General features: G+C 31.7%; 2 protein-coding genes across 2 annotated transcripts in view; one reads left to right on the top strand and one right to left on the bottom strand.

Moving 5' to 3' along the window:
- Nucleotides 1-3,548: 3,548 nt before the first annotated feature.
- LOC130452759 (NADH dehydrogenase [ubiquinone] 1 beta subcomplex subunit 1) lies at nucleotides 3,549-4,102 on the bottom strand. Its single transcript, XM_056792182.1, has 2 exons — nucleotides 3,978-4,102; nucleotides 3,549-3,890 (listed from the first exon to the last, which is right to left on the bottom strand). The coding sequence occupies exon 2, from the start codon at nucleotides 3,758-3,760 to the stop codon at nucleotides 3,590-3,592; it is 171 nt and encodes a 56-aa protein (XP_056648160.1). The 5' UTR covers nucleotides 3,761-3,890; nucleotides 3,978-4,102; the 3' UTR covers nucleotides 3,549-3,589.
- Nucleotides 4,103-5,740: 1,638 nt separating this feature from the next.
- Nucleotides 5,741-15,991, top strand: part of LOC130452756 (alpha-catulin) — a 298,775-nt gene continuing 288,524 nt past the window's right edge. Inside the window, exon 1 of the mRNA XM_056792174.1 lies at nucleotides 5,741-5,943. Within this exon, the coding sequence (XP_056648152.1) occupies nucleotides 5,857-5,943 (87 nt within the window). The 5' untranslated portion in view covers nucleotides 5,741-5,856. The remainder of the gene's footprint in view (nucleotides 5,944-15,991) is intronic.

Here is a 15,991-nt window from a genome sequence, read left to right as displayed (position 1 = left end):
ATAAAATACGAAAACACGAATATATGCCTAAATATAGAACCGTGGAACCAAAGGTATAAACATTTCAAAAACCAGGCAAAAATAGTTCCATAATAATTAAAGTTACATAGGTATAACAATCAAACTTGTATGTTAGACGTAATAATTTTGAGTAGGTATATGCTGAAAAGATATTAGGACAGAATTTACAAAGTTGCTTCAAAATATGTAAGTTGAAGTAGATTTAATCCCAGGCAACTCACACACAGGAACGCTAACTTGCTACAAAATGCATTGGAAGATTGAATTTCAAAAATCATGACATATTTTAATGTGAAATACAAAAAAGAACCTCAAATCACAACAAGGAGTTAAATCCATATTATCTCACAATTATATTTTGTTGAATCTACTCTTTATTGTAGTGAGAGAGAGGGAGAGAGAGAAAGATAAAACGAAATTAAATTTCAATATACAGAAGAAAACTACAACGAGTAACAAAATTATTGTCCATAGCAAAAATTAAACCAGTATGCATGCCCGGAATTAAACATTATCATTAGAATAGAAGTAGTTTACAGAGTAGAAGGCACCACCAGTAAATATGCCTTCTATTTATTGCGGAATGAGGGATTTGATTTCAATTGGCAAGTGATTGTGCATTTTTTGCATTGTGAAATATTGAGCTCTTAATTAATTCTGAACGTGGAGTAGGTAGGTAAAGGTCGTGCTTCGCGTGAATAGCCCTACAACGACCTCACTGAAATTTGAGAAGCTTTATTACTAATTAGACAAACGAATTCAAAGATGAATAATAAAGGAAGAGTCAAAATTTTCAATCTTTTAAAGATTGCAGTGAGCCCTGCTTTAGTCCGAGTAAATATCTAATAGATCTCTTTTGTAGTTATAAGATTCGCTCAAATTGAGTCGCACCACACGTACCCCAGAATGGAAGGCCAAATTAGAGAGGCGACTATATAAGGACATAATAAACTGTTACAGAGGTGGATAAGTTCAGTTTTTTGGAAACTGATCTCAGCGCAAATCAGGAGGAACTTAATTTTTTAGATAAGGCGGCAATATATAGCTCTCATTTCAAGGAATTGTCCACAACAAGCTCTAAGAAATTTACAAATTCTACGACGTCAATGGTGATGTTTTTTAATAAAAAAAGCTGCAATATATTTTTATCTTATAAAAGGGTTTAGGGAAGAGAAACTAGTGTCGTCTGCAAATATACATATTTTACCATTAATGTCGTTTATAAACAGAAGACAAAAATATAGGACCTAGTACTGAGCCTTGGAGCACTCCACATTCTATTGGCTTGCAAAAAGACATCGTTTTATCAACCCTTACCAGCTTACTTCTGTTGGTAAGGTATGATACATGAACCATGCGAGAGGTGTTCCCCTGAAACCGTAGTACTACAATTTGTTGATTAAAATATTATAATTAACACAATCGAAAGCCTTAGAAACATCACAAAAAGTTGTTGCAGTCAAGTGATGGTTGTTTAGGCTAGAGTAGACATTATTTAGGAGGTAGAATATAGCATCATTTGTGCATTGGTTACTTAAACACCTAAATTGATGGGTAGTATTTTATATTTAAACAGAAATAATAAATGATAAAAGCCTGTTTCTGATCAATCTTTCTAGGATCTTAGTTAACGTGGAAAGGAATGCAATTGAGCGATAATTCAGTGCTTGAACTCCTCCTTTATTCAGAGGTATAATTATAGCCGTCTTAAGGAAATTGGAAAAAGTACCATGTTGAAATAAAACGTTAATTAAAGTAAAGTGGTAGGTGATTTAATGTGCAATCTGGCAGATTCGAAAAAGTGTATGTATAGGAAACTTTTCCCGGTGTATTCTGTTGTTCCATCTTCATCTAAAAACGTAGCGCGCTTTCGCTTTGTTTGGTTAGCGTCTCAAGTCTTGTACAAACTAGTAGACATGTTGCGCGATTTTGATCTCGGAGACTTGTCTTAGGTTGTCTTCGTAGACATGTCTATAGACCAATCCCCTTCTATGGGCCTATTGCGAGACCAAAAATCGCAGGTCTAGGGTCTTCCGACTTCATGCAACATTAGACATATTGCGCAACATTTTGACAGTGCGGACTTCAATAAGAGTTTAGAGACGAGACGTCCCAGTCTGTCTCAGGCTACACAGTGGCGTGGTTCGTTTTTGTGTTCGGCTCTTAGTGTAGTTCTTTATTTTTTGTTAATACAGCGCTTTGTGAAGATGTCGAATGAGGTTTTAAAACTGATTAAAGATTTCCAAGCATCTCATCATTGTTTGTGGGATTTTACAAGTCCAGACTATAAAAACCGGGTAAAAAGAAAATTGGCCCTGGTACCTCAGGCTGCAAAGCACAATGTGACAGTGGCGGAAATTGCAAAGAAAATTCATAATCTAAGAACATCGTTCAACAGGGAGCAGAAAAATATACTCGATGATAAGTAGATCATCTCCACAGCTGAAGTAAGTACCTCCCCATCAGGAGAAACAAAGTAATCACAAATTTATTTCCCTTCTCCAGGATCCTTCAATTAGATTTTGAAGTGAGTCAAAACTTCCATGTGGGATGTAGTCACGTCTTGAAACTGAACTCCTGTGTAAAAAATTGCAATGCAAGCCAACACGACAGACTTCACTTTATTAGTCTCTAAAAACAGCGGTTTAAGATACATCCGGAATTCAAAAGACATGATACCAAAAACATTCTGTATTATCCATCGAGCTCTGTTAAGCCTATAGCTGTACACTCTCTCCTGAATGTCTAATGTACGTCCAGGGTATGGTTTCATCAAATAATTAGACATAGCAAATGTATCTTCATTCACCAGAACGTATAGTACCAATAATGTTCTCCCTGGTGAAGCCTCGCTTCTAGGTATGTGTGCAGTATTGTTTTAAATACTTAAATACCACTCCATCAGAAATACGTCCTTGGCATCCAAGATCAGTGTACAATAAGTTGAAATTCTTATGAAAATGTTAATAAAATATGATTATATAAATTCAATTGTTTTTTGCTTTAGTACATTAAAACTAAAAATTATCAAACCTTTTAAATATGTATTTAGTCAACTAAGACTTTCAAATTGGCTAAGCTGACTAACATTGTTTTATGTTTAAAAGCTCAAAATCTACAAATGAACCTTTTAAAATCAATTAAAAATATGGTTCGACATTACTTAATGCCATTTTGATCTTTATATTTTTATAATTAATTTCATCAGTTTACAATGCATGTTCATATAAAATATATAAATAATATGATCAGAAATTCAAATGAATTTTGAAAAAGTTTTATATATCATTTAAATGCTTCCAATAACTATAACCATTCCAAATTAGCAGGTTGGAACAAACCTATATATTTTAATGTAATAATACAAGAGTATCACAAAAGAAATATAAAAATAATTCTTCATTATATCAATATGTATTAACAATATTCACTTATAAAGTATTTGTTAAAAGTAAGGAACTTTTGAATATTTGAAATGGTTTACTTCTAGGATATATATAACTAGGAATTAGAAAAGAAAGCAAATATTCTAGATGTACAATATATTAACTATGAAACATTTTTACATTTACCAACTAGGTTTTTCACCTTCTTTAAGTTCTCTACCATAAAGAGCACTTTTATCTCGAAATAAAGTAAGGCGCTCTGTTTCCAGCCTATCTAAATACCATCCAGTAACTAATCCAATTACTGGTAGGATACCCCAACCAATGCCCTTAGGAATAATTGGATAGAACATTTTCTTTATATACTTTAGCTTTATATATTTGTGTACGACTGTAGTCGGCGTAGATACTACTTACGACAAAAAGGGGTAATACTGTTACAATGCAGTACCTTTTTATAAGGCGGCCGATTCCTAGGGCCATCTAAAAATTACATCATCATTTAGGTTATGATTTATTTTAAATAAAATATAGTGATGTAATATCACATTTAGTATTTCACACACTTACAAAATTAAAAATGCGCCTTGAAATCAACTTATTATGACAATCTGCTTTAGAAAATTGTCCGATTAAAAATTATTACTATCAACTAAAGATCTATCAATTCATCTGTCAGAATTGTCATCTTTCATTTCTCTGACGTTTTACTTGTACATTGTTGGTACAGCAACCATTTATTTTATATTTATTTTTATTTTAGAACCCTAGATGGGCATGCCAGTATAAATGACGCAAATATAAATAATTTTAAATAGCTGTTATGGAGGGTAGAGGTAAGGAGAACCATCTCGGTGTATCGAAAAGTGTCTATTGAAAAGAAGCAAATTAAGGTGGCGCTATAGTAGCAAATGGAAGAATTTTAAAAAGAGTATCACCAATTCTTAGAGTAGGATAGTAAATTAAATTCTTTTTTGAAATATATAACTATTTCAAAGAAACTATTATTCTACAAATTCATTCGAAAATTGTACATAAAATATATAACTGCTGAATTCATATCATTTCCACTTGCTACACTAGCGCTATATTGGCGATTCTTTTTATTATAATTTACTGTTTATAGCTCGACACTTAATCAAGTAATCCCCCATACAAGACGGTTCTCCTTAGCGCTACCCACCATAGTTGCAGTGAATGTAACTGTTTCCGGAGCGTATATAAGGTTATCTATGTTTCTGGTTCATTCCTGTGTTATTTGTATGATAATACTTTAATTTGTCAGTAGTTTGTCCTTAGATAGCGTTAATTCTGTCAAAAGAAATAATTTTGTTGTGATTTATCTAAATATAGGAAGTTTGTGAAATAAAATATATCTATCCCCCAGACTAAATAATACAGGTATATTACTGCTTCGATTTCTCTAGAAACGGCGGATAAGTAAATTCCACAGTTTTTTTCAGTCGATAATCGTGTATGTGCGTTTTGCTACGCTGACCCATTAAATCTACCTCATAATTTCGTCTCTCATTCTTACTAAAACATCTGTAGGTTTCAATATGAGTCTATCCACATTAGTTGTTGAAATTTCCAATAATAATCTATGATCTAAAATTTTTAATCCCCCATATTTCAAATCGTTGCTACATTCATAACATACTTTTTGTCTACACCAGCGCCATTCTGGAAGGTTTTTATATATTATTAATTATTTATTTATTCTATTATTTTATGTAGCCGGATATTTTTATTAAATTTTCTTCCGTATGAAATATTATTCTTTACATATACCTTCTATACTATATAGTTATGTACTAAAACATAATTTTTGGTGAAGGTTTTAAACAGTCAACTCTCGTGATTTTAGATAGATGGCAATACAGAACATATTCAGGGTATGTTTTGTGAATGGCAAGATGTGTTGATTAGATTGGAGTCACATGAAGAACATAGAAGTTTTGAAGTATACCGAGCGAAATAGAAGCAGCCAATTAGCGCCTTTGTATAAACCCCTATTCAACAGGAATAGAAATGGTATTCGATTCTACGATGTGAGAACAACTATTTACTACCATATACATGTTACTATTGATATTCCTTAAAATCAGTGAAATTGCAAATATGTTTTTTAAAGTCAAATGTATAGTGCTATGCACTAATAAATTGACTATTTATTCTACTGAGATCCAAATATCGCTTCTAATCTCCGCTAGTATATAGAATAGACTTTTGAGAATATCGGTCTAGAAAGTGGCGCTGATTGGTTGTTTTTATTACGCTCGATCTACTCCGAAACTTCTATCCTCTTCATGTGCTTGTACCCTCAGTCGCTTATGTGAACAGCTGATTTTTCAGTAGTGTAGTTTAAATGCCGAGGTTATGTTTTAAAGAAAAGCAAGAGTATGGTAAACATTCATGTACGAAATAAAAATGTTAGTTAGTGTAGAAAATGGCAGAACTAGGTTCAACAAATTTTGACGTTTTAGAAATTAAAACTCGTAGTATAGAACAGACTCTGCTTCCTCTTGTTAAACAGGTAATGCTGCATTAGTCGCTTGTGAAAAGAAACCCACAGTGAAATCTGCATGTGTATTTAAGTGGGTGTGCATTCAGCTTTGTGAAAACAAATAGTTGTAGTTTGGTGTTTTTGTGTAAACCTTTATATTATCAAATCAGTGGTTAAGTGCAATTTGATTTATGCTAATTTTTATATTTGTATACATTGATTTAATACTGGCTAATTTGCTAGCATCAGTAAATTTTACAATCATACTTTTTAAAAATTTTGTTATTTAATCAGCAAACATTTTGTTCCTTTTTAATTTAGGAGGTGAAGTATTTATTAATAAAATTTGATAATTAGTAAATTTAACATTTTTTTTAACAGTGGTAGGGTAGCAAAGGGGTAGCCAGAACTAATAGAATAATCAAGAATATACATGAAAAATTTTATATATATATATATTTTTTTTATATTTTGGTCAAATTCAACAGCTTTCTCTGAAATTAAGCAAGTATACAAAGAAAACTGCAAAGGATTATTTATAGTCGCTGAAAGTCAGTAAATCATTGGAATAATAAATAATAAGATTATAGAATGATTTAAACTTAAATTAGAAAAAATTGTTCGATATTTAGACAAACAAATGTATTCATACTCTCCTATTACCAATAATTGATGAAGCCTCATTTTTACTTAGTGAACAAAATAAATCTGAGGTGCCACAATTGGCATCCCTATTTCACTTGAGAATTTGAATCACTAAGTATTATATGTAATTATAAATCCTGTTTGCTCAAAATGAAATACTATTTGATGTTAAATAATCTATTGTATCCATCTTTTATATACTGATTGTCCAAAAACATCTCTTACCTAGTATTCATGAATTTCTTCAAATTATTTCAATTTTAAGTCAAAGCCTCAAAGACAGTATGTAAGGTACATAACATTTCATTGATGGAGAGATTTGATAGAGATGGTATGTTCCACCCAAAAAACCAACAGAGCAAGAAAATTGGTAGGTAGTTATTTACCCTTGAATACTACTATACCTCAACAAAGTCAGTGGGAAATGTTATTCTGGATGAAATTGGTCATAGACCTACAACGCATTCAGTATTCAGCTGAGTTTACATTTTAGATTTGGAATATATGCAGACCATTGCTACACCTGGTAGGCATTACATATTGTACTTTCAGTCAGATACAGTCGGATAATATCTTTTTCAATATAAAAGCTGTTATAGTACTTAGAAGAAGCCCCACCAATCTCTTTTAGCTCATCCAATCAGTAGAGTTGCTACGTATTTAGCATATTTGCCTTGTGATCAGTAGAAAAGTAAGCCGATTATAAAATTTTTCACTTTGTACTTCTATGTCGTATAAACAGCAGATGAAATACCTCAAGCAATTGATTATCTTATTCAATTATGTCCAGAAGGGTAGCAAAATATATTCAATTAAATGGAGTAGCAACAAGTTATTAAATTGTGTTTGTATATTGGAATTGTTCTTATTGGATTGATAGATGTGAGGTGTGAAATATAAGGGGTCAAAAGTTATGAGAATGTATATGAGTGATTTCTAGGAAAATTCGAAACTTTTAGGATCTTTGTGGTAAAGTAGAAACTTCAATAACCTTCAGACACTTGTGACATATCCTCTGTATATTTTAAGTATTTTTAAAAGATCTTAACAATTTCTTGATGTTCTAAAAATTCCAATTAATTATTCAAAAGTTTATTGACGACCAGAGAAGTTGCAGGAAATTATTTTTAGATTTGTAAGTACATTGTACAAGCTCATATTAACACAAGGAGATAAACCCTGGGATATGACCTAGTGGAAGAGCCTTGCTTCAAGGCCAGTGACGCCCATAGGATTCTCCAATATTGTAGAGACTCCATGGGTTAAGGTGAAAGCGAGAAAGAGGATTGAAAATAGACTCCTTAGACCATTAGGACCGACCGACTATCAGGTCTCCTCATTTATAATATTAGTAAAGTCCATTGAAATTTAAAAAAAATTAGTTTTCAGTAAAATTTGCTTTAATGAAAGTATACTGGAAATGCTAGAAAATACACCATTTCTTCTAACAATATGTAAATTATAATGTAGTTATAGAAAACAAGAAAGACTCGAAATAGTTAATTAAACATAGTGTGTAAGAATTGGTTGGAGTATGCGCCTATGGTCCTCATATAATACCTGGAAGATTTCAAAAGATATAAATTACATGATTCACAAAGAAAGAGTCCTGGTCACCATATTGAGCAGACGATGGTTGTAACCAGTAAATTGAGGACAAATTAATAGCCAGTTACGAGTGGGTTCTTTTCGAATTACTCATGGAGGATTCTCAATTACTCAATAAAAAAAATTCTAATAGACTTTACTGCAAGAGATTGTCATTCTCAATACTTCCCATTTATGTATTTAAACAAGTACTTTTTTAAAAGCAGCGCGCTCTACCAACGAAATATTGCTCGGACTTGTATTATTCTTCGTGCCAACAATGGTGATTTTTGACGTTTGATTTTATTTACATTGGTGGGCTACATCTATCCCAAATGCCAAATCCAGTGTCGACTGCAAGTATGAATTTGCATATTTAGCTCCGTAAAATACATTTTATATTAAATAAATGCATTTTAAATCATGCTTAAATTTCATTGTCTTCGAGAAATTCGAGAATCGCTTGGATAAGCTGCCACGAGTTTTTTTTTTGTAAAATTCTATTTTAAAGACAAACTTTTGTTAACTTTGAGAAATAATAATGTGGATATTAACGGTTTCTAATTGAATATACAACTGAAATGTTTAATGTTTGTTTAGACGAAACTACGTTAACATCCACCTCTTTAGCAGTAAACATTTTGTTGGTAATATAAAGACTATTTTCTACTAAATGGCCAAACTGAACACGTTTTTTATCACCACTACACCAATCCTCAAAATTACACTGTCTGACACCGGGTTTCGATAACCAAGTTAATGTCTTTAGAAATTGTGTTTACCTCCGGTGCCGAATGAAAAAAACTTTTAGTAATCTTTCCCAGTGCTGGTGTGATTTGCGGCAGTTGGAATTTTATTTTTTCAGTCCAGTTTCAATGTGTTTTGAAACTTGAGTTTATTTAGTGCAAATCAGAGAGGGAAATGCTTTATTGTCAAAAAATTGTTACAATTTGTAGATAAAGACTTGTAAAAACTAAAAAACTAACATAAAAATAACTAAATATAGATACAAATAAAATAAAATTTCAATATACAAAATAAAACCACAATGATTAACAAAGTTATAGGTAATAATTAGTATATAGTCCAAAGCAAAATTAAACCAGTATGCAGCATGCCGGGAATTAAATATTATTATTAGAATAGAAGCTGTTTACCGAGTAGAAATCACTTTCCATGTCTTCAAATTATTGCGGAATGCGGGAAAATATGATATCGATTTGATTTCAATTGGCAAGTGATTGTGCATTCTTTTGTATTGTAAAATATTTAGTATTCTGAACGTGGAGTAGGTAGGTAAAGGTCGTACTCTGCGTTCCTAAGTGCAACAGTCTTTCTAAAATTGGAGAAGTGTGCTTAGGAATTAGGTAAATGGATTCAAAGATGAATAGGGAAGGAATAGTCACAATTTTTAATCTTTTCAAGAAGTCCCGGTAGTGAGCCCTGTCGTTTAGTCCGAGTAAATATCTAACAGCTCTCTTTTGTAGTTTGAAGATTCGCTCAAATTAAGACGCACCACACGTGCTCGTGGTCGTGTTGTGTTTCTGTTTAGAAAGGTACGATTTTTGTAGATTTGTTTTTATGAATTTAATGCAGTGAATTTGAGCTTAGATTGTCTGAATGATTTCGGAAACGGCTTTCACAATTTTCATGAATTTTTATTCCTGAGGAAATTTTCTATGTTTTTGATAGCTTTAAAAAATGCTGGATATTTTCCATGTGGTGTTTCCTATGTCTAATTATATTTAGATTTGCAATATCTCTACAATAAGATAGCTGTGATTGATTAAACTAGTTTATCTATTCCTATTACTTTACACATTAATTATTCAACTGCTTTTGTGCTGTCAGATAGTGAAGATGAATTATTATGTACATCTCCATAAATAAGATACTTTTTCAACATGGTTGTAATAGTAAGAAAATGGTCATCGTTATTGAATAAACACACTCTTAAAGGCCACTTGACGTTTTTTGCAATTGTATGCAATTTCTTGCAAGGTCAAAATATTGCATAGATCCATATTGCACGTCGCTTGACATTATGCAAGTTTCTTGCCATTGCAACATGGCTACCAATAACAAAAATTCAATAAGTGAATTAAACAAATACCTTACCTAAAATTTGATTCAATATTTTGTGACCGGTTTGAACATGATGAAAGTAACTAGATTTCTTCCTAGAATTGCAGCTTGCACGTAATAAAAATGGCACCGAACCGATGATGTTGCAAGTGCGAAATCTTGCATGAAACAATCAGCTGAACTTCATTTGCGCATTGCATTGCACGTTGTATTGTATCATGTCAAGCGGCCTTAATAATACAGCATAAATGTCACCAACGGTTCTTTAAATTCGAACTTAATTGTCGTAATTTACAGCAGTGCATATTTTAGCTAATTTAAGAAAATAAGAAATATGAAAATTTCTCTACATGAACTCTCTTTTCCATACCAAATAGCACACAACAAAAATAATTGAATTAATATAGGGGATCATATAAAATTACGTGCGTTTCTTGAACGTCAATTCCAAAAACAATATAGTTGAAAAAGGGAAAGCTTGTATGCCAGATCAAATTAATAATTTTATTAACACAGCTCCGAGTCTAGTCGATTGCATGATTTATGTTGGTTTGCTAATATAATGGGCATTACGGATGCTTGTCGTGCAGCGGACTTGCACTCTATGCAAATAACATTAGTATACAGAAGTTCGTAGACAAATACAACAACGAAAATTGTCAGAAAATTAATTGTTGCGGAAAAATTTCATATCGTAGCTAAGGATAGGGAAAGACATTGCTTTACAGGGTGTTTTGGGACTTGATGCAAAAAAATTCGGAAGTGAGTAGATGACGTGCAAATAATGCTGAACATAAAATTTCTTATACGACCCCTCATTCTTGAGTTATAGGCCTTTAAAATTGCGAAATCGGCAGTTATATTTGAGTATATTTTGTAAATTATACATTCGAACATTATGAATTTTTAATGGACAATTACTATCTGAAGGACAGGGTGGCTTATGACCTATGGTTAACAATCGATAACTTTTACAGGGTCAACCCGTACAATTTAAAGGTAGCAAAAATGAATTTTTCAATAATTTTTCAACAAAAACTATTCATTTAACTCGATAAAACTTATGATTTAGGAGAGATATAGACATTCTGAAGAACATTATCATAAATTGTTTAGTTCTTGAAAATACTTACTTTCGAATTCGAATAAGGTCTTATTAGAAAACAATCAAACATTGGAGAACTAATGAATAAATACATAGATAAATAAGTTGGTTTCTAGATAAACAACGGGTTGATAATAGATTTGTTGGAAAACAAAGAATCAACATCGATTTTGTATTAATGTGGGGGCAGGAATAGTGGGTAATAATTTATTAGGTCCATATTTTTTTGATAATAACTTGAGTGGTCAGCGGAATTTCTCTAAAATGATTTCTCCCCATGTTATGTGATATTACTCTAAACAATCGCAGAGACATGTGGTTCATGCTCGATGGCGCCCCTCTCCACTTCCTAAATGATGTAAAAAATTATCTTAAAAACATTTTTCCTAATAGATGGATTGGTCGGGAAGGCCCATTTGCATGACCACCACGTTCCCCTGAATTAAATTCAATTGATACATTTTTTCATCTTAGAAGCTTGGTATATGCAACACCGGTAAACACAAGGAAAAAATGATCGATAGAATAAACTTCCATTGTGACGCTATAAGGCAGACTCTTGGAATGCTCTTCCAATTTAAAATAAATATCCTCCGTATACTCCGGAAGTGTGTAGAAGTGTAAGGTGTCCACTTCGAATCTTTATTATACTTTTTTCTTTGTTTTTATTTGATAAGTTATAGATTAACTAACTAAATTTAGGATCTATGTGCTCTTTACACCGGACATTAACGGATGTCTTAGTCTGCCCAATATACGTCCTGTCACAATCACTACAGCTAATTTTATATATACCAATTTTTTCCAAATTTGGTAGTTTATCCTTAGGATTACCTAACAATTGTTTTAATGTATTCTCAATACGAAAAAGGCAAACGTAGAAGAATTCATACCTAGAGTAGCGAACCCTCATTAGCCGGCTCGTTCAGTGCTTGGGCGAGGAGCCCTCTGAGTGAGAGGAGTGTACCCGTCTCTGTTGAGCAACGTATATTTCTAAAATTTTTCATCTGTTACAACGTGAAACCAGGTGAAATTTACCGCAGATTGCTTACTAAGTTCGGGACAGTTACCCTTTCGACACTAATGAAAATATTATAGGTGTATGTGTAGAACCGACGGTTCAGAATGCTTGAAATTTCGAAAGAACGTCATATATGGAAGTATTCAATCATCAGAAAGTAGTTGGGTTTCAGAAAAATATCAGTACGTTGGTTGCTGAATTTATCAATTGCTTTGAACATGTTTTCAAAAAAGGTAAACTTTTTTGTAAAAAACTTGTCACCTGTGACATCAACACTACTATTGCGGTCTCTTGGATAAAGTTATCTTCAGTATTGACACAAAAGATGATATTTTCCCATCCGCGAGATGCTTCTTCTCCACGACCATCCAAGCCCTACCCAGCAACTACAATGCAGCATAAACTGGGGAAAATGAATTTTAAAATATCAATATCAAAGTTCAGACTTATTAAAGGTTTATAGAAATGGAGATTCTTTATCAGATAAATGGTTTATTTTCACTTAGTCCTCTCAATTTTCAAAAAATGGCCAAAGAAATAATAGAGGCGTTACGTACAGAAACTTCAAGTAAATTAGTTCTTCCAGATCCTACTTAGAGGTCGGTAGTGGACCACTGAAAGGATCGGTACCTTCATAGAATTAAACAATTTCATTCATATTAAAATCGGTTACAAAAAATTTATTCTAATTTTATGACGTAAAGCAGTGAGAAAAACACGGAAATATAACACGAATCGAGCAAAATGGGTTTGTCTTTTGTCGGAAATATTCATTGAAACAACGTATTTAGTAAAGCACGCATTTTTACAATGATAAGCTGTCAGTTTATTACTATATACTGTTTTAGTTATAGAAATAAATGTCTTATTGGTTTAAAGCATACCAAAATTTCTGTAAACTGAAAGGAAGTCAAACCTCTCAAACTAGAAGAAAATTTGAAATTATTTCCAAGACGATCCTTTAAACTTTATAAAGTTTCAAACTTTCTGAAGTTATATATGCATACATTCAAAAGTCAAACTGCTTAGAAACTTGCTCCATTTATGTTTATTTGGTTAAACATTAAGGAAGTAGAAATACCAACTAAAAATGAGTCTTTACAACGCAAGCCAGTGTAAATTCTAATATTATTATTGTAAAAAGGTAAAAGATAACCATGAGAATGCGATTTTACGTTCTACTGGTATCATGTTTCCTTATATGTGTCCATAACCCTCCGCTGTTGGACAGAAATTCAAATAATCGGTTAGTAATCAAAATTCTAAATTTTATGGATCATTCTGCATTTCTTGGCCTTGGTTTTTTCTTGAATGAACGAATCTTAGACTCCATTACGAAAATCTTCCAAATATTAAAACATTATTGGGGATGAAATATTGGTGATTTTTGTTTTTGAATGTCTAAGGCACTTGGGAACTTAAAAAAGATTTCAAAAGCGAGTTTGATTCAATAAATAGACCAAAAATGATAGAAGATTTACAAACACTATCAGTACCCAAAAAATTAAATATATTAATAGAAATTATATTATACAGAACAAGAAAGTTAAGATATCTAGGAACACTAATGAAGAAATAAAAATAAAGAAAGGAGTCAAAAAAGGTGACTCGATCTCTCCAACCCCGTCCAATATGATTTTAGAAAATGTAATAAGAAAAGCAAAATTAAATGATAAAGATATTATTACAAATCAAATACAAGCATACGCAGATGATGTAACAATATTGGTTAATACAAGAGAAGAACTAATAAAGGCAATCAACAAACTGGAAATAGAAGCAGGAAAAGTCGGTCTAGAAATAACCCAATAAAAATCCAAATAGTGATTGATTAGGAGGAGAAAACAGTTATATAAAGCACAAAGACTAAATTGGGCAGGACACATCATGAAAAGAAACATACAGAAATGGTGAGGATAATAACATAATGAATACCTCTATGGCCAAGAGGCCGAGAAACCAAATTGAAGAAAATACCAGAATCCTGGAAATAGTGGACTAGAAAGTAAAATGCAGGAACTAGGACCAATAGAAAACTATAACGTAAAAACAAGGGAAGTAATCCACTCCAATGAAGGCATTTGTAAGCGCGAAAAGCGCTAGCCATAATCCATAAGACATTGAATGATATGACACTTTGAATAAATTGAAATTTGTTTAACTTTATCAAATGTAACTTAATTGAATCCATTTGAAAATTTCATAATTCACGTGAAACTGTTAAGTTAGGGAAGTTTATTGATTAAAAATTGGTTTGATAATTTTGTTGTTGTTGTTTTGAAAATTACCCTTGAAGATCAGCAGTTCAAATTCACTACACATTTTTGGTAGATATTCAATGATTTTTCCTAATGTTTGGCATTTGAATGGCTAACTGTCGGAATGAAGAACTGTTTTTGAAGTAGCGAAGCATTTGAATTTCACAATCTATTTTGATTGCAAACATACAGATAAGGCCTAGTTATGGAATGGAATTTTTCTATAATCCGCAATATCATTGTTTTATTTGTACGAGGTCGTTAGTCTATACCATATTTATACGATATTTCTTTATTGTTAATTATAATAAATTTGTGACTTCAAAAATATAAAGACCTCTTGACATATAGGAGAGGTCGTTTAGGTAAAGAAATTTCGATTGGTGTAGAATTATTTTGATGGATTTTACTGCGGGTATAGGCAATGATTACATATGGACATAACTGTAAATATCATTTTCTACTATAGGTATTTCTAAAAATAAAAAAATAATAGAATTCTCTGTAACCTTTTCGTTTTGAAGAATATTTTCTAGTTTTCGTTTGAATAGAAGATTATTGAATTTCAATTTCTTATTTACAATCATTAATTCACTTAAAAATTCTCTAGGCTCCATGATTGAATTATGAATTGTATTCGAAAAATTTCATAGCCGCTTCAATTTTCTCTAAAATATTTTAAATTAACTGTCATGTTGTAGCAATCTGAGAAACCAAGCAACCTTATTTCCTTGGACTCCGAAACATAATTGGTATCCGTAATTCAGTTTTTGAACCTATGAGCATTAATTCACTTATTAATGCACGTAATAAAAAGGTATTTAATTGTGTGTAATATCTAGAAGAATATATATCCCACCGCGTGATACTGTCAACATATTGTTAATTTTAATAATTTAAATCATCCATTGTTTCAATTTCTGTTTGATTACTACTTTTCTTTTAAGATATACTCTACTACTGAGTCCTTCATAAACTGAATTATATTATTTATTTATATATAAAATATTCTCTTTTTTCTCTATAAAAGCCTATAAAATATTTAAGCGAAAGTTCATAGTAATAGAGTAATGGAAATGTCTTCAACTCACCGTACTATGAAGAAAATGTTCATTCTTTTTCAATAGGATCTGGACGATGTAGTCCTTCTTCCCTTGACTGGGCTCTGGACTCAAACATAACACTGTAAATAGATTGTGAATACACCGTACATACGGACTTTTGTGGAACTGATTTACAATCCTACTGACTGCACTAATTAAATTTGTAGTCTACTAAACACTACTCGTTAAAATAAATTTTATTCAACTACCAACTAAATATTAGACATTAGAACTCGGAATATGAATAAAATCTAATATTATTAGTCTAAAATTT

Source organism: Diorhabda sublineata, chromosome 2 (assembly GCF_026230105.1).
Source record: "Diorhabda sublineata isolate icDioSubl1.1 chromosome 2, icDioSubl1.1, whole genome shotgun sequence".
Taxonomy (NCBI): Eukaryota; Metazoa; Arthropoda; class Insecta; order Coleoptera; family Chrysomelidae; genus Diorhabda; species Diorhabda sublineata.
This window is presented reverse-complemented; position numbering and strand designations above follow the sequence as displayed.

What these genes read in the sequence shown, in the direction of transcription:
- LOC130452759 (XM_056792182.1), bottom strand. Translation starts at nt 3,760, where the DNA reads ATGTTCTATCCAATTATTCCTAAGGGCATTGGTTGGGGTATCCTACCA.